Source organism: Squalius cephalus (genome assembly GCF_949319135.1).
Source record: "Squalius cephalus genome assembly, chromosome: 1".
NCBI classification, from domain to species: Eukaryota; Metazoa; Chordata; class Actinopteri; order Cypriniformes; family Leuciscidae; genus Squalius; species Squalius cephalus.
In genome coordinates this window covers 26718031-26736634 of record NC_137122.1, presented here as the reverse complement: position 1 = coordinate 26736634, position 18604 = coordinate 26718031, and the positions used below count along the sequence as shown (strand labels likewise).

Genomic DNA, 18604 nt, shown 5'->3' with positions numbered 1-18604 from the left:
TAAGGTGTAAAAGTCAGCATCATCATTTCCTCGGAGAGCGGAGATTAACGCCTTATCATTACACCGCAGACACCGACTCGAGCACTTCACAGGCACATGAACTCTCTCTTCTTTAATCCTGTGAATACACTGTAAAATGTACACGCACAATTCATTTGTAAAAGACAAAAGTGAAGCAAACATGTGGTTGTTTCTGTTGCTTAGAGTCTGGGATTAAGAACAATTATGCAAATCCATTATAAATGAGCAATTTAATAATAAGACAGTTAAAACTAATGAACTGGATGACTCCTATATGCTTCTCCAGACATGCTCATTGTGAACTTGGACCAGAAACATGGTGAAAGACATTAAGTAAAAAATGGAAGTAAAATACATTTTAGGACTCCAAAACCAACAAAAAATAAAAATGTTAGTTTTAGATACATGATAGATTATAAAACTTGGGTAACACTGTATTTTGATGGTCCCCTTTGACTTCAAGTAACTTTGCAACTACATGTCAACTAACTCTTATTAGAGTATTAGTAGACTCTTTGCTTAATGTCTGCTAACTCTTTATTGTGATGCTCAACAGACATTCTACTGACTATAAGTAACTTTGCAACTACATGTCAACTTATTCTAACCCTACCAGTCTACTAATACTCTACTAACACTCTAATGAGAGTTAGTAGACATGTAGGTGCAACTTTACTTAGTCAACAGAATGTTAAAGAGACCATCACAATAAAGTGAAACCAAAACTTAAATTCTAATCTAACCCACCCAATAAACAAACATACCACTAAAACAGCCGTAACACTGGACTGCTAACAAAAATGACACCTTTACATCATTTTAAAATGCTACCATTTTGTGCATTAACACTGACAGAACCAAAACTAAAACAGAAACCATAACAATGAGTGAAAACTATGAAAGCGAAACCAAATTGGTTTAGTTTTAGATGTGACATCTAGATTAGATGTGACAATGCACATGTTAACATCTTCGAGGGAATCATAAAACATTCTTCGAGCACTCAGGGTTTATGATCTTTGCTCACGTACATCACACTCCAGTAGTCAGAATAACCCGACAGAAATAAGCTCGTCTTTCTATTTATGAGGCACCCAAATGCCACAGCAACACGTCTCTTATATTTAAAAATATGGCTTTGAATGTTAAAGTTGAAATGATTTGTTACTCGGTACGTTGTAACATATATATATATATATATAAAATAGCACTTTATACAGATCGTTTCAGCAGCTTCACAATTAAAAAACAGTAAAATAAGAGTGATCACACCAAGAACAATAACTATAATAACTATATCATCATCCACTTAAACGCACAATAATGTTGTTTATTATAAGCGCACACTGCCGTTTGTCAATGTTTTTATTGTTCATCAGCTGGAAGAAACCCGTTGTGAAAGTGATTCCAACTATATTGTTTCTCTGTGGCCTTATCGGTTATCAGTGTGAACGGGCCTTTGCTGTATTAAAATTCATCAGGTATGAAAAATTCAGTTTCAGCAAAAAAGCACATCTACAAAAGGCAATAGTTTTATTATATCCAACTCAATTCAGTTCAAATTGTGTTCTCATCCAATAATATCAGTGCAGTTAAAAGCATAACATTACTGAATATTACATTTCTTAAAGTGGCAGTGGCAAGGAACCGGAGGGAAAAAAAAAAACCTTTGGAGAAACTGTGCTCAATAGGGGGGTCCAGTTTTCTTTTACAGAGCCTTTTATAATGTTAATGACTAACGTGAGTGTAATGCAGACAGTCCATACTGTATAATTCATATAGAAGATGAATAAATAACTACACAATACACAGAGAAATTGTAAAAAACAAAGTACAAACTTTATTATTCTGTTTTTACAAAGGCACAAGCCTCTTTTCCCCAGTTTAAAAAAAAAAATACAATAGCTTCTCAACCAAACGGACTGACTGTCCCACATAAAGAGAAACAACAAAAATAGAAACAAAAAAATAAAGAGATGACAGACAATAAAAGAGGGAGAAGATGAGAGACAGGACAAGTCTGGAGACTGTGGAGACGGCCCAGAGGACATGTGGTGTGCCAGGACAAACGTTGAGGGTTAAACACAGCCGTGTGGTTCAAAAATCACAGCGAGAAGAGCTTCGGTCAAGGAGAACGTCTCTTTGAAAATAAGAGTCACTCCTCGTTATACTACAGTAAGTGCTTCAGGTTCATAAAATCACCCCCGTTTCACTCGACACACCCAACCTCTGATATGTCCTCAGGATTTTCTTACAGTGATTTCTGTGAGTAGAAAATACACACAAAAAAAAAAAAATAGACACCCTGTGGCTTCGGTAGAGGAAATGTTCAAATGCGGGAGGGCGAAAGAGACTTTTTCGCAAAGACAAAACCGTTATTACAGACTTAACGTGAAAAACAAAAGACAGCACAAGCAGGACACTAGTCTCTATGACCCAAGCAAACCATTATCCAAATATAAAAAGCGCGAGAGAGAAAAAAAAAAATCTGCCAATATTAGATCATCCCATTCTTCTGGAAGCCCTGATTCCCAGCAGTCTTCACTGCAATATGAATGACAAGGTCCACAGAGCCAGAAGGAAAAAACACAATCTGTCCAGCAGCAAAAAGATTCCCTGTAATATTTCATAAGGGAAGGGGGACATGCACTCTTTCGAATGCAAAAAAAAAAAAAGAAGAGACACTTCTCATCTTCCTCTATGGCCAAATCTTGCCGGACTTCAGCGCCGGCAACGCAATGCAAAACACAACGGTAGATTGATCTGGAATGTTTGGAAACATCAACTGCGAGAAGAGATGAACATGGGGCGTGTTACGTCTCACTCTCTAGCGCCATCTTCAGGGCTAAAGCTTAAGGCAGGCCTCTGTGCCTCACAGTGCACACCGAAGCTGTGTTAAGGCAAGCCACTGGCCATTGTTCGGCACGGGATACATCTCTCAGTCCCACCAGGGGCATGAAGAGTTCACAGTATCGCATGGCTTATTCCAGGTGTCTCCAATCCTGGTCCTGGAGGGCAAACGTCCTGCTGAGATTAGCTCCAACTCGTCCCATACCACACCTGTCTCAGGTGTGTTTAATTGGGAACGGAGTTAAACTTTGCAGGACATTGGCCTTCCAGAAGCAGGATTGGACATCCCTGGCTTATCTGGAGAGTTCAAGCAGGAGTAGCACCACCTTGCTGTCCATGTGATTATCTGTGGCGCGTACGAACGCCAGGAAATACAGGGAAACTAAAACATTCAAGCGAGCAGAGTGCATAGAGCTAGAGCGCAAGATTACGGGCTAGTCACTCTCACTATACGCCGCAGAGAGCATCTGACACGACTTGGACGACAAACGGACATGACAATACTTCTGGGAGAAGGACAAAGTGGCCACGAAGTTCCTCTCAAAGGGGGGGCGAGAACCAAAAGAGCTGCATAGGCTGAAATCGGGCCACGACAACCCTGGTAGTGCTATTTCCAACACTTCCTCAAAAGCAAAAAAAAGGTTACGCTTATATTAGCAAATGTGCTAAGAGCGACACAAATTTCCTCGCAGGTACGAGTACCTGGCGGTTAGCTTATTCCATTCATTTGACAAACAAACGACATTAAAAAAAATTCGGCCAGAATTTTGAAATTACGACTTTAAAGACCGGACCGTGGGGGGGGCGTTTGGACGCGACGGAGGGAGTGCTTCACCCTACACCAACGTGTGTACTGGGAACCCAGCCCAGTAAAGGTGAGCGACAATAAGTGCACAAAGTCCCCCCTCTTTGCGTAATTTAAAAAGTGCGCACAATACAAAGCCCCTCTGAGCAGTGGCAGTCATTGTCACGCTATTGAGAACTTGACAAATCGCCAGCAAATGGGAAAACTAGAGGCGTGTCTACGCCCAAAAATAAAAACAACAGAAAAGTAACATTTCCTCTAAACTTTCGGAAGCCATGGTGTGGAACAGGTTTCTGAAGTCTCATTGGCTCACAGTGATGCTTCAAGCCTCCCCAGAACGGAAAGAGGAATATGATGCAGCCAGAGCGGGATAGTGGGGCAAAGGGTTCGTTTTGAGAGATGAGACGTCCTGTAGCGCAGAAATGGGATTCCTCCAATCAGAACACTCTACTGCCCTCTTATGGGCAGAATGTAGGAGAACAGGAAGTGATGTAGGAGAACAGGAAGTGATGAAGCAGAGGCCTGGAAGACCTGTGGCAGAGTCTGACAGATTTTGTGATTCCCCTCACAAAATCGCTAACCTGGGAGCGTGCGTTGGTGAAACTATAGACGACGGAGTATGAGTAAGAGCTGTATCATATGAATGTATCAACAAGTTACCAGAGTGCTATGGAGTTATAGTGTACTGCGTGAGTATACATAAACGTGCTCGTTCTGTATTTGCGGCACGTTTCCTGTAAACTTTCTTTTTTTTTCCTTTCAGTTTTTGTTTAGTTTTTCCCCCCCAAAAAACCTTCAAGTCATTGAGTCTGTGAGTCCCATATGCGAGTGTAAAGAAGACAGCGACAGGAAGAGAGGAGAGAGAAAGAAAGAGTATTTCTGCGGAGGCCCTTCCACAGACCCCCCTCACCCCTCTCCGTGCCCCCGGTTACATGTGGGGTGGATATGGGGATGGGGGTGACCGGGGCAGTTAACAGTCCTCAGATCCTTCGTTGTCAGAGGCGGTGTCGGAGTCTCCGGTGTCTGTGAGGACGCGACCCGGGGTGACGATGACCGCCCGGCGCTTTTCCTCCTCGGGCACGACCATCCTGTCCTGCGTGCCTTCGATGTGCTGGATGGCCTGCGGGAAAACAGGACGAAACTGTTAAGGTGACACTTTGATTTATTATGTTTTTGGCTGTTCAGTTGCGTGTTATGATCTAAAACGGGCCAGATTAGTTGAGGTCTGAAGCTGCACAGAATGTAATAGAGCACTGCAGGAATGACGTATTTTTGTAGACCAAAACCCCAGAAACAAAGCACTGCCGTGCAAATCGTCCCAAAGTAAATGGGTTTTTGGTTAAATGCCTGAAATACGGTCTGTGGTTAACACAAGCTTAAGATATTTTCACTTTTTATTCTACGGCATAAACTACATCAGTAGGCTAATACCACCTTGTGATTTTTATTAAGTTTTACTTCTCTTGAAAAAGGTGGTTGCTAGCAAGTGGCTAACTGTAACCACAGAGGTTGTAAAGGAAATGTCGTGTCGAACAGGCAAACTCATCTACTCTCTAGTTTGCTTTTACTGCCTCGTGTTTATGATCACGCTCTTTTAAACTATTATAACTCAGAGCTGTTTTTAAAGACAAGAAGGCCAAGTTTGGTAACACATACTCAGAATTTGTTCTCTGCATGTCCAAGTAAATGCACACACATTAGGAGCAATGAGTAGTGGACACACACTGCAAACGACGGACACACACATTTTTGCTGTGGCGCCCGGGGAGTGATTGGGGGTTAGGTGCCTTGCTCAAGGTCACCTCCGTCATTTCCTGCCGGTGTTGAGAATCGAACCGAGAATCGAATCGAGATAAACAACCTTAGGGTTACCAGTCTGACTCTCTAACCATTAGGCCATGACTGGCCCCACGTCTTTAAATAAAGACTGAAAGAGTTGTTGGAAGCCTAATAAAGCTGACGGTGAAGTCATTCGATCGCAGCGTAGTTCGATTTAGCAAATGTTTAAATACGATTGCATTTAGGCTTCAAAATTCATAAAAGTTGTGTTCATTTGAGAATTATCAAGATGAACAAAACAAAACAAAACAAATGCAAGAATCAAAGTTTTGTTGATCACAGAGATCTTATTTTTTGCAACAATCCAAAGGCCAATGGAAAAATCCTATTGGGTTTTTGTCAAGGGAACCAGGGTGATAAGTTGGCCAACAAATACACGTCATCACTACAGCGCTCTATTAGGCCTCAAAGACCCGTCAATTGGTGCCATTCCCACACTTTCTCAAAAAAAAAACAAGACTTTTACACTTATAGTGTACTACATGAAATAGATAAACTGGTCAACATCACTCAGAGAGGATTCCCATGCTAACAAAATCACTTGCTTGATCAGTAGGGCTCAGTTTTTTTGTGAAGTTTACAATGGTTATGTGCAATAAGAGTCAAAAAAGATAAAATAGATTAACAGATATTCAACAAATAAACACACTGACTCTACTAAAAAGCAGCAAGACTGCGTTCAGTCACTGCCATTTTTTTAATTTTTGGTATCACTGAACTACTTTTGACAGACAAATTGTTTAGTTTAACCCAGCTGAAAACGAGTCATAAATACATAGTTTTGCACATCCTTAAGCCCCCGATACACTTCAAGCGAAGTTGAAGAACGCACATCATTTTGAACAAAATCAAGCCAAAACGAAGTTTGTTTGGGGAGTTCGAAACAGCTTGTCGGGAAAAGTTCGTTCCGGCTGGTAAATGCCTTTGTACTCCCATTGGTCTGTGGCGATTACGTAATAGGTAGGTTTGTGCAGAGGCTCGTTTCATTTCTCCTGTTGAGTGGGTCGAGATCAGACGTCCATGAGTGCTTCTGATGAAATTAGACACTGACACTGTTTTTCATGTTTAATAAAGTAAAGCTACTTGATTTTAAGAAATCTATTGTATAAAGTGCTATATAAATAAACGTGGCTTTGCCAGAGTGCTGAATTGCAGAGCTCGTGCAAACATATCCATGTTGCTATGATCAGATGCTTTTCTTATGCTTTATTAAAAATATGCTTGCTGTTTTCTCAATTTTATTGTGTTATTGAGAGGAAAGGGTGCAGCACACTTTCTCAGCAGTGGGCGGCGTCAGATGTTCGATAACAGTATATCGCTGCTCACGTATTTTGAACTTCGATTTAGCCCTAAACGAAGAACGAACAATAACTTTGCCGCGAGTATATCGGGGCCTTTAGTCTGAGCAACAACTGTTAACCAATATAGATAAGTAACAACACTGCATAATGTGGGAGAAAACATTTTCTGATAAAAAAAAATTAAAAAAAATGGAATTGTGATTCATAATGCATTTTTTTTTTTTAAAGCTCCAGGTTTTCTATGCTTGTTTGTAGCGCTGCACTCACTTTTAAAGGGATTCGGGTGCCGTTCTTTAGTGTCTGTGAAAACATATATGGCCAATAAGCCACATATAAGTAGTTAAATCTCATTCATGACTTTTTCCTGGATCTGGGTAGACTTGTGTTTTACCTGCACAATGGTGTCCAAGTTCTGTCGTGATGTGGATGCGGTGTTGATCACGGAGGCGGGGCCCATGGTAACCACGGTGACATGATGGGGAGGGGGGGGCGGCGCAGGGGCGGGGACGATTACTGTGGCGTGATGAGTGGGTGCAGGCGGCGTGGCAGGAGAAAACACCTGACGAATAAAGTGGGACAACAAATTAAGGACAACTTTTCCATGAACAAAGAACCTACACTTTATTCATGCATACATTTACTTTCTTATATTTGTATGGTCTTATTGTGCACAATTCAGCAGAAGAGAGAAAAAAAATCTTACACTAGTTTAAAAGTTTGGGTCAGTAAGATTTTTTGTTTTTAAATGTTTTTGAAGGAAGTCTCTTATGCTCACCAAGACTACATTTGTTTTGTGTATCACAAATGTAATTTATTCCTGTGATCAAAGCTGAATTTTCAGCATCATTACTGCCGTCTTCAGTGTCACATGATCCTTCAGAAATCATTCTGATATGATGATTTGATGCTCAAGACACATTTCGGATTGAAATTTTTTTAAGGCCTCTTTGCTGAATAGAAAGTTCAAAAGAACAGCATTTATTTGAAACAAATCTTTTATAATGTTGTAAAAGTCTTTACTGACACTTTTTATGATTTTATTGTGTCCATGCTGAATAAAAGTACTAATTTCAGAATCTCACTGACCCAAAACTTCTCAACACTACTGTAAAATATTTCTCGGTTCACATAAAAATAACACTAAAAAAAGGACAAAAATAATATTACATGATGGGTAAAATGAAGTCCCGCCCTACATTATTAAATGAATATTGCGTCACTCAGAAATCTGTCACTTTATAGAAGTTAAATGTCATTTGATGTGGTCTTTAACTCTTCTAATGCCCTCTAGTGGATCATCACATCAGATCAACTCGTAGAAACTCAATTTGACATGGTGCATTGCAAAACTGAGGGCCTCTCTTTTATTCTGTGCTTGAATGACGGTTAGTCTGTCAGTCAATGTTAGTGCATCAGTGATAAGAGCGAGAAAGCGAGTCTGTCTGACCAGCGGGCTGCGAGCAGGGGTGCTGGTCTCTTTTCCCAGCTGTTCCTGCTGCTGCTGTTGAAGGCGGAGCAGAGTTTGCGACTGCACATGCTGTTCCTGGACCTGCTGTGCGATCACCTTTAGCTTCTCGGGGTACAAGTGGGCATCCAACGAACGGATCTAACAGAAACACAGAGACCCTTGGTCAGCACATATCTAGAAGGTATAGGAGAGCAGTGTTTCCTCTTAATACGGTTTTTTTTTTTTGCCTGCGGAAGTTTCTTCAGCGAGTTTCATGGATAGCGGCAGAGATTGGGGTTTAATTTGCACTTCAAGTGTGATGTTCAGAAACGATTCATGCTCTCAGGGGAGCTGTGCACCTTCTGTGAAATCTCATTAAATATGCAAAGACTAAAGCGAGCTAATTTTAGCGAACTGATGCAGCAAAAGAAAAGTTTGATAACGGATTTCACAGATGACAACTCTACAGCACCGGGCCACGATCAATACAGATACGAAAGAGATTTAGTCGAGCAAAACTTGGAGCGACGGATCAAACTGCAACCTAATGAGTTCTATTGAAATTTGTCAAATACCAATGACAAAAATCTACTATAAAAGAGAACACCCTCTGTAATGGGAGATGGCATATAATCAAAATAAGATAAAAGGTGTTTACAATTAATTTAGGACTTGATAAATCCCTACAGTTTTCTTGAGCATATCCTTTTTTAAATTTGAGCCAATAAGATTGCAGATAGATATATGTGTGTGCATGTATTTCTTGCTACATATCTATCTTTCTATCCATCTATATATGCATGTCTATCTATCTGTCTGTCTATCTATCTATCCATCCATCTATATATGCATCTATCTATTGTCTATGCATATTTCTATGTATCTATCTATGTATCTATCTATGTATCTATCTATGTATCTATCTATGTATCTATCTATGTATCTATCTATGTATCTATCTATGTATCTATCTATCTATGTTGTATCTATCTATGTATCTATCTATGTATCTATCTATGTATCTATCTATCTATCTATCTATCTATCTATCTATCTATCTATCTATCTATCTATCTATCTATCTACCCATCTATCAATCCATCTAAGCATATTTATAATGTAATCTTAATAAGTAATCTTATTCTATTCTATTTTCCATTCTCTATATTTTTTGTATTTCTTACTTTATTTTTGAGCTGCTGTAACACAGAAATTTCCCCAGTGTGGGATTAATAAAGTCTATCAAATCAAATCAAATATGTCTATCTATCTTTTATGCATCTATCTAGCTATCTATCTATCACATATTTATATACAGAGAACGATAAAGAGTATTATTTTAAATAAACAACAACATACACACACAGATATATGAGAACCAATATAATAAGATAGATATCTATTTATAAAACAACAATAAAAACTACTAACACTAGCTGATTTTTTTTTTACTTGACCGCTACGATAAAAATAGACCAATAAGTTGCCACATGTACTAATTCAGACAGATGAAGTGAAAGTGACGTGACGTGTAGCCAAGTATGGTTTCTCATACTCTGAATTTGTGCCCTGCATTTCACCCATCCAAGTGCACACACACACAGCAGTGAATATTGAACACACACACACACACACTGTGAACACACACAGCAGTGCGTGTTCACCGTGTGTTCAGTGCGTGTTTGTTGCTTAAGATAAAACTTAAGCAGCAAAAATTGCCCAATACTGATATGTCCACAAATATACCTGTTCTTCCAGCATCATGCGCACGGAGCGCTCTTTATCCAGCTGTTGTCGGAGTTCGATCATCTCTCTCCGCAGATCCTCCACCTTCTCCTCCTCCAGAATGTCTGGGGATCCGATCCCTTCATCTTTCTCCTCGGCACGCCTCCTCTTCGGAGACGAGCCGCTGAACTCCTTCTGAGGGGAGGAAGAGGAAAATGTGAGACGACAGGAAGGAAAGCGTGTGTGTGAGAGAGAGAGAGGAGTGAAGATACAGGATATGCAGTGAAGAAGACAGTTTCACGAGCTTCACCTGTATGTAGCGTTTGAGTTGGGTGTTTTGTTGCAGCAGCCGTGTCTTCTCCTGCTCCAGAGAGAAGATGTATTCGGCCGTCTGCTGTAAGATGGCAGCCTGAGAAAGAGAAAGAGATCACATTACATCCATGTACTGGTAAAATGTGAAGGATGCTAGAAGTACACTACCATTCATAAGTTTGGGGTCAGCAAGAATTAATAGTTTTATCCAGCACGAATGCTTTAAAAATGAATTGATTGATCAAAAATGATCAATGTTAGAAACTTTCTTCTATTCAGCAAAATATCCTGGAAAAAAGGTTTCCACAAAAATATGAAGCAGCACAACTGTTTTCAACATTGATAATAATCAGAAATGTTTCTTGAAATCATCATATCAGAATGATTTCTGGAGGATCATGTGACACTGAAGACTGGAGTAATGATGCTGAAAATTCAGCTTTACAATCACAGGAATAAATTACATTTTACAATATATTCACATAGAAAAACTGTTATTTTAAATTGTAATAATATTCCACAATATATATATTTTGATCAAATAAATGCAACCTTGGTGAGCAGAAGAGACTTCTTTCAAACACACACACACAAAAAAAACTTGATTAAAACAGAAAATGAAAATTAACATTTTAATTTTGTGCTGGCAGATACGCTGAGATCAGATCTAGATTTAAATGAGAAAGTTTGCTAACTGTTCACCCCAAAAATGAACATTGTCATTACTTGCATGCTCTTGCAAACCTGTTCAACCTTAATCAGAAAATAATGTTCATGCAGACCTTTCCCAATGCAATTAAGCAGATGGGAAGATCAGCAATAATGACTTAAATTTCAGTCTGTTAAAAAAAAAAAAAGAAGCTATTGTATGGGTTCAAAAGACATGAATGGCGCACATATTCACTGAAAATCTTAACATCCGCAGTAGAAGTGCCACTAGTTTTAAAAGGTCTCTAAAAAGTAGGGCTGGGCGATATATCGTATGACATTGTTATGCGCATCTCGTCAGTAAAGCCGGTTCCTTGATTAGTAGTAAAACGCCTTCACCTGCTTTCAGATGGAGCGGCATTTACAACAAAGAGCTGTAGTTAACTGACAAGCTGAGCCATATCGCATTAATATCGCGGACGTATCGCCAGCCTTACTAAAAAGATATAACTCTTAAAAATGATTAACTTACAAATCAATCAATCAAAAGCATTGTAAGTCAAGATAATCGTAGAGACCATTGGTGGCAATGGCAACATACGATGCTTTTGGGAGAAACAGCCCGGCTCACAAAACTGTTCTGAATGATTCATTCACACATTGGACTGATCTGATTTAGCTCAATGACTCATTGCCAACTCACTGGAGGAGAAAATTTCAAACAACTATCAGATGTCTTCAGAAGTTTTGCAATTTAGCATTGTAAGTGATATGGACTGCTTTCCAATCCTTGTTTAAAGCTTCAAACTCATTTGGGTTTGGAACAACATGAGGGTGAGTAAAAGTATTGTCATTTCTGAGAGAACTACTCATTGAGATCAACACTCTTCCCAGATTGTCGGACTCACCTTGCTTAGCTTTTCCCCGTCACTATGCGGGATGAGTGTTTTCAGGGACTGGAAGCCAGCGTTGATGCTCTGCATGCGCCGGCGCTCATTACTGTTGGCGATTTCCCGCCGAATACGCCGTTCCTGGTCCCGCGCCGTCTCTGGCGTGAGGGGAATGTTTGCTAAGCTGTGAAGAAGAAATGTTACACTGCACTTTAGTCTTCTGCAAATGAATGAAAAGGTATAAATATTACATGAAAAGGTATAAATATTACATTTAACCTGTTAACCATTTCGAGCATAGATCTGAATTTAAATGGTGAATGCTTTGGACTCTTTTTAAAGAAGACACTTGGCTGATTAGTGCAGAAGTGAAAGCACTTCAAAAAATGGAAGTGTAGAAATAAGTAAACCGCTGGTTTCACAGACAAGGCTTAAGTCTAGTCCTACACTAAAATGCACGTTTAAGCTGTTTTAACTGAAAGCATCTTGCACTGATATATCTTAAAATATTTCAGCATCATGTTTTGTCTCAAGATTCACACCAGTAATGTTTTTTTTTTGTAAGGCATGTTTATAAAAGCCACTTAGGCTAAATGCCTTAATTGATCTAAGGCCTAATCCTGGCTTATTCTAAGTCCTGTCTGTGAAACCAGGCCATGGAAGTCTATGGTTACTGTAATGCAAATGTACTCAAAATAAACATTTATAATTTAATACAAAATATATATTTTGCAAACTAATTTGAACTATAAAATTGCTACAAAATAAGCAATATGTCTAACCAAGTTGTGTTACAAATTTAAAGTTGAGGTCACGCAGAAAACTCAGATTTCATCAAAAATATCTTCATTTGTGTTCCGAAGATGAAACGAAAGTCTTACGGGTTTGAAACGACAAGAGGGTGAGTAAATGACAACTGGATTTACATTTTTGGGTGAACTAACCCTTTAATTAATGAGGTCGTAAAGCACTTAAAGAAATTCTAGTTTGATTACCATACTGAAACATTATGTTATTTAAATACTGCTATAATTTACTTCAAAGAATAATAATAGTGGGTATTACAATGTTGTTGTTGTTGTTATTTTATTTTACTTTTTGTTAAGGAAACCTGGCAAAATGTTTTGTTTTGGAATTAAATTTAAACACTGATTCAATAAAAGTTGAATAAAGTTAAAAGATTTCTTTAAAAATCTAACACAAAACAGCCAAGTGTTTTTTCCTTACTTACATCCCTAAAACAGAATGCAACATTATTAAGAGTATAAGAGTGTAAAGTAATAAATACTGACTTTCAATAAAAGTTGACTAAATGTTAAAAAATATATATTTTTATAAAACAACTAAAAGTGCCCACCCCCTTTGGCTTAAATCAGGATCCAAAAATGTGAAAGAGAAACATTAGAGTGCAAGGTAGAAAATATTGACTTTCCTGAATGCTCATTCAAGTCCATTGTCTCTAAACTCAAGCCCCTGGAAATCTCTGCCTCACACGATCGCATGCGTGCTTTGGCCGAGGAAATCAAACCCTAATTGAACTTCCTCCCTGTCTGGGCATCTCACGGGGTATCTCTGGAAAGCCTCTCTTATCAGCAGCGCCTCAGCTGCGTGAGGACAAACACGGGGAACAATTGTGCCGGCGCACATGAGGGGAGAGAGAGGTTTCCCTGCTCGCTTCCTTACGTCCAAGCGGCTCAAACCCCGGCAAACAGATCCCATGCCAAAATCACAACAAGAGCCAACAGTGGAACGAGAGATACGGTCAGATCAGCCGTTTCCAGCCGTACACATGAATGTGACCCAGCTTCTTTTATGCATGAAAATGAAACGGTCAGAAGAGAATTTTGATTTCAGTGTGAGGCGAGAGAACTTGCATTGGCATAATTAAAGCTTCCATTACAATAAAAAAATACAGTATATATATATAGAACTTAAAGTAATATGCAAAACTGTCAATAAAATATTGAATTAAAACTGCTTATTAAAAATAAATTAATATATAATAATAACTTATTACTTTGCAATAATAATCATTTAAATTCATGATTTCATCATACAATAATAGTAGTGATAGGACAAGATTGAATTCATAAAATAGTAATGAGCACTAGCCTACTCATCTGTCTGGGTGTTTTAAATCACAACACACAAATTAAATGCTATAAAATAACAATAAATTATTTAATGCATCCCGGACCGCTTTGAAATTATGTGAAGGAATAATTGCCTTTGCTTGACAACTTAAACATGGTTTAAGCAAAAATAAAATAGCCAGTGTACTAGATATACTTTAACTACAGCATAATTTCACCGCCATAATAACATGTATTAATGCTTTGTCTTGTTTTAAGGGTGACTTTTAAACAGTCTGTCAAGGGTCTACAGATGAAAAATAACGTGTGTCAAATTCTGGCACATTTACAGCCATGTTCATTAATGTGCACTGCCCCTGTAAACAAATAAACAAACAAAAGGTAACAACATGTAGGCAACTACCTTGGTTGTTTTGGACTTTTGTATAAATAATTGTGTATCATTTGTACCTTGGAAGCCTTCATTTGATATACACTGAAGAAACATGGAATTACCTGTAAAAAGAGCTGCAAAGTTCACCGTGAACAACCACCCCTTTGAAGACATCATTTGTATGCCAATCGACATCGAGGAAAAACTACAATTCCCAGAACGCCCTGCGCTAATGGATCGCAGATGCGTTGACGGGGCCTTCCTTCAACAGCATACACACCCCCTTATTAAAATAACACCAGTTATTAATTTACTAACCTCTAAATACCTCACATTTAATTCACAGTGGGCCGAAACTAAAATATCAAGCGAGATAACGACCATAGTCGCTGGCCTAAATAAAAAACATCGTGTTCACAGCTGACACGGTCCGCCATTACAACAATGCGCCTCGCTCTCGCGCTTCCTCCGTCCATGCGGCAGCAGCGACGCAGAGTCCAAATATCATCTGATCTCTCTCACACCGCGCGCACGGCGAGATTTCTCGCGCGTTACGCCTATTTCAACCTCATATCGGAGACACTCGAGAGCAATGGCAGTCTGGAGACGTTTAACATTTAGTTACATTGAGAAACAGACGACGCCAAATGCACGAGCCACAAGCATGGCCGCACTGCCCACAATAACTTAAGCCCCTAAAACACACACCAGAACACGCGAACTTCAACCCAAACACACTTTTACCCTATAAACCTCTATGCATGACGACTGATTCATGGGTGCAACGAATTATGCGCGGTTTCTAACATTAAACACGCGCGCGAGATCAGCAGCGTGGTGTGTGTGCATGCAACCACGTGGTTTGTGTTTGTTAGACACAAAATGTATCGATTTCGCCGAGATATTACACAGGTAACACTGACCTGACAAGCCGAGGGGGTTCCATAGACCCCCAGGAGATGAATTAAATTTAGAAAACCGAGTCTCGCGCGGGTTACGTCCTGTCTTAACCCACTAGATGGGCGCATGTACACAATAACACAGAAATCATGCGTGCATGTTACTCTAGTAGTAGTGCTGCCGCTGTTGGCGCGCGATTAAACAATCGCGCACATATGTGTGCGTCTCGAGCGCAATGATTTTAAAGAGGGTCTCACGTACCTGCACAAGCCCCCTATGACTTCTTTCTCGGTTTTCCTGAAATGTTGCAAGGAGGGCACCTTCTGAGCTGGTACCATGAAATACTCCATGCTTCCCCTCTTCTCTCCAGCTCTGGCTCCTCGATTCTTCTTGTACTTTATTGATTTAAAAAACAAAACCGTCTATTTGTCATTTAATAAGAAGCGCGTTCTGCTGATTTCGGGCATGAGCGCGTGAGATGAGTGTTGAGTTGTAAGGTTACTCTACTCTTCCAGCTGATGGGGTTCCCTCGTAGTGTGTGTGTGTGTGTGTGTGGCGCTCGCTTGCTCTCTTTCCCTCCCTCCTTCTGCATGTGTGCGTGTGTGTGTGTGTTTGCAGCTGATCGGATGTCTTTCAAGGCGGGAAACAGCTGGTAGGAATCACACACAGCCCTGCACTACCAAAAAGCCTCCTTCCGCCGAACGGGGGGACTTGCATGTAAACAAAGGAGTATTGCAACAGCGACCATATTATTCACCAGTAATCAGCTGGACTGTTTCACGCTTATTGCATGACAGAAAGCGCACTGTAATACATTCATTTAAATGCATTTAAATATCTGCCTCGTGCGCGCATTTCTACTGTGCATAAGTGCATTATTGCTTATATGCATTATCACTCACATATAGGCACATACATATTCATATAGAAAATAAAAACAAATATGTTGTTTCAACATATTTACATGCTATATATAGAATTATATATATATATATATATATATATATAGTATGTAAATATGTTGTTTTATGAGTGTGAACTATATGCATCAAAGCACCATAATGCTTATGTTAAGATTAATAAATCAGTCAGTGCATGTATTAGTAAGTGAGCTTTTTATAGCGAAATCAATGCATGAATATTAAAATATTAATTTATGCCTTGCATTGCTCATATTTCTTAAATAGACAGTTTTATTTATGCATTTGAAAGCACGATCCTAAAATGTCAAAGCGCTGTACAAAATGCTACAATATTGTTAAAATGATCAGTGCTTGTAAGAAGGTTATCATTTTTTTGTAAGCGAGCTTTGTATCAAATGTAAAATTTCAACGCATTAAAATATCATTATATTAATATATCAGCCTATTTTATCTGGATCTGTTGCGAAAGATTATTTCCTTTAGTAAGCGCGCTTTATATTTGTTAAAAGAATCAATGCACAATGCAATAGTTAATGAATGATGCTCTTGCTCTCGGTGTGTTGTATCGCTCAGTGAGTGTGAAGGCTGGTTCTCTTTGACTGGGGGGTGAAACATGCGGGATCAGCTGACACTGCTGGCAGGAGGAGAGAGGAGAGAGAGGGCTGACACTCAAACACCATTTTGGGTGCATGAAAGTTGTAGTTGTAGGAGGAGGAAGAGGAGTTACCTAATCGCTTACTCGAAGCACAAATCACACACACAGACAAAATGGGAGCGGTCATGAAGAACCCGGAAATGTGCTTTACTGTGTGTGACTGTTACATGCTGAGGGCAAGAACGCGGACGCGCATGAACACGCGTGCACGAGACCAGGGAAATCACAGTTTCATTTGCTACTGCATAATACGTCCACTTTTTATGTGTTTTATATACAATATACATAATTATACATGCTATTTTATTCATAATAATACTGTAAAATAATATTTGTATTATAATAAAATTATATAGTTATATCTAAAAAAAACAAAAACAATGTTAGGCCTATTTAAATGCATTATTGTTTTTATAATATGTAGCTATATATATATATATATATATATATATATATATATATATATATATATATATGTGTGTGTGTGTGTGTGTGTGTGTGTGTGTGTGTGTGTGTGTGTGTGTGTGTGTATATGAGAGAGTGTGTGTGTACCGGTCAAAAGTTTGGAAACATTACTATTTTTAATGTTTTTGAAAGTCTCTTATGCTCGTCAAGCCTGCATTTATTTGATCAAAAAGTACAGGTTTTTTTTTTTTTTTTTTTTTTTCATATTTTGAAATATTATTACAATATAAAATAATGGTTTTCTATTTTAATATAGTTAAAAATATAATTAATTTATGTGATGTATAAAGCTGAATTTTCAGCATCATTACTTATTATCATCACATGATCCTTCAGAAATCATTCTGATATGATAAAGTTATTATCAATGTTGGAAACAGTTGTGCTGTTGTGTTTGTGGAAACCGTGATAGTTTTTTCAGGATTCATCGATGAATAAAAAGTTAAAAAGAACAGCATTTATTCATCTTTTCTAACAATATAAATCTTTACTAACACCTTTTTTTTTTTTATCAATTTAATACATCCTTGCAGAATAAAAGTATTAATTTCTTCTTCTTTTTTTAAAAAAGAAAAAGGAAAATGACTGACCCCAAACTTTTGAACGGTATTGTATATTATTACAAAAGTTTTTTTGTTTTAAATAAATGCTTTGTTTTTTGTTGAAAAAGTTTCATAGGTTATAAAAAACATTAAGCAATATTAAACTGTTTCCAACATTGACAATAAATCATAATTTTATGATTTCTGAAGAATCATGTGACACTGAAGACTGGAGCAATGATGCTGAAAATTCAGCTTTGATCACAGGAATACATTACATTTTAAAGTATATTAGGAAATCATTATTTTAAATTGTAATAATATTTCAAAATGTTTCTGTATATTGTATATATATATACAGGCTACTGTATATTTTCTGTATATTTGATTTTAAAAAAAGCAGCCTTGGTGAGCAGCAGCATTAAAACAGAAAAACATTAAAAATAGTAATATTTCCAGTACTATATATATATATATAATATATATATAATATATATAATATATAGTTGTACATATATATATATATATATATATATATATATATATATAATTTTAAACAAATACTGTTTGTAGTCTGACCATAAATTGCCCATTACAAGATTTGTTGTTTTTGTGGTCCAGGACTGGAACATTGAGTGTGTTTTGGGAATAATTATGCATAAAATCTGATTAGATTTTAGGTTTAGGAAACCCATACACACACACACACACTGTAAAAAGTGACTTTGAGGAACCTTATCCGACTTTTGTTGGTGTAGCCTAATGTAGTCAGATTGATTCAGACATATTCAATCAAATTTCTTGACTTAAATAAT

At 38.1% G+C, this 18604-nt stretch overlaps 1 protein-coding gene across 7 annotated transcripts; it reads right to left on the bottom strand.

Moving 5' to 3' along the window:
- Window positions 1–1836: 1836 nt before the first annotated feature.
- tfap4 (transcription factor AP-4 (activating enhancer binding protein 4)) lies at window positions 1837–15812 on the bottom strand. 7 transcript variants are annotated; one of them, XM_079873612.1, is made up of 8 exons: window positions 15466–15812; window positions 11857–12022; window positions 10299–10397; window positions 10010–10183; window positions 8264–8422; window positions 7208–7375; window positions 7084–7116; window positions 1837–4796 (listed from the first exon to the last, which is right to left on the bottom strand). In XM_079873612.1, the coding sequence occupies exons 1-8, from the start codon at window positions 15552–15554 to the stop codon at window positions 4647–4649; spliced, it is 1038 nt and encodes a 345-aa protein (XP_079729738.1). In that variant the 5' UTR covers window positions 15555–15812; the 3' UTR covers window positions 1837–4646. The 7 variants fall into 7 exon arrangements, with proteins under 7 accessions (XP_079729738.1, XP_079729740.1, XP_079729743.1 ...); XM_079873614.1 differs by lacking the exon at window positions 15466–15812 and adding an exon at window positions 15228–15318; XM_079873617.1 differs by lacking the exon at window positions 15466–15812 and adding an exon at window positions 14427–15132.
- Window positions 15813–18604: the final 2792 nt, after the last annotated feature.

What these genes read in the sequence shown, in the direction of transcription:
- tfap4 (XM_079873612.1), bottom strand. Translation starts at nt 15,554, where the DNA reads ATGGAGTATTTCATGGTACCAGCTCAGAAGGTGCCCTCCTTGCAACAT. An exon ending in GCATGATGCTGGAAGAACAG is followed by an intron (nt 8,423 to 10,009) that starts GTATATTTGTGG and finishes TGTTTCTGTTAG; the next exon opens with ATCCGTTCGTTGGATGCCCA. An exon ending in GCACCCGAATCCCTTTAAAA is followed by an intron (nt 4,797 to 7,083) that starts GTGAGTGCAGCG and finishes GTTTTCCCGCAG; the next exon opens with GCCATCCAGCACATCGAAGG.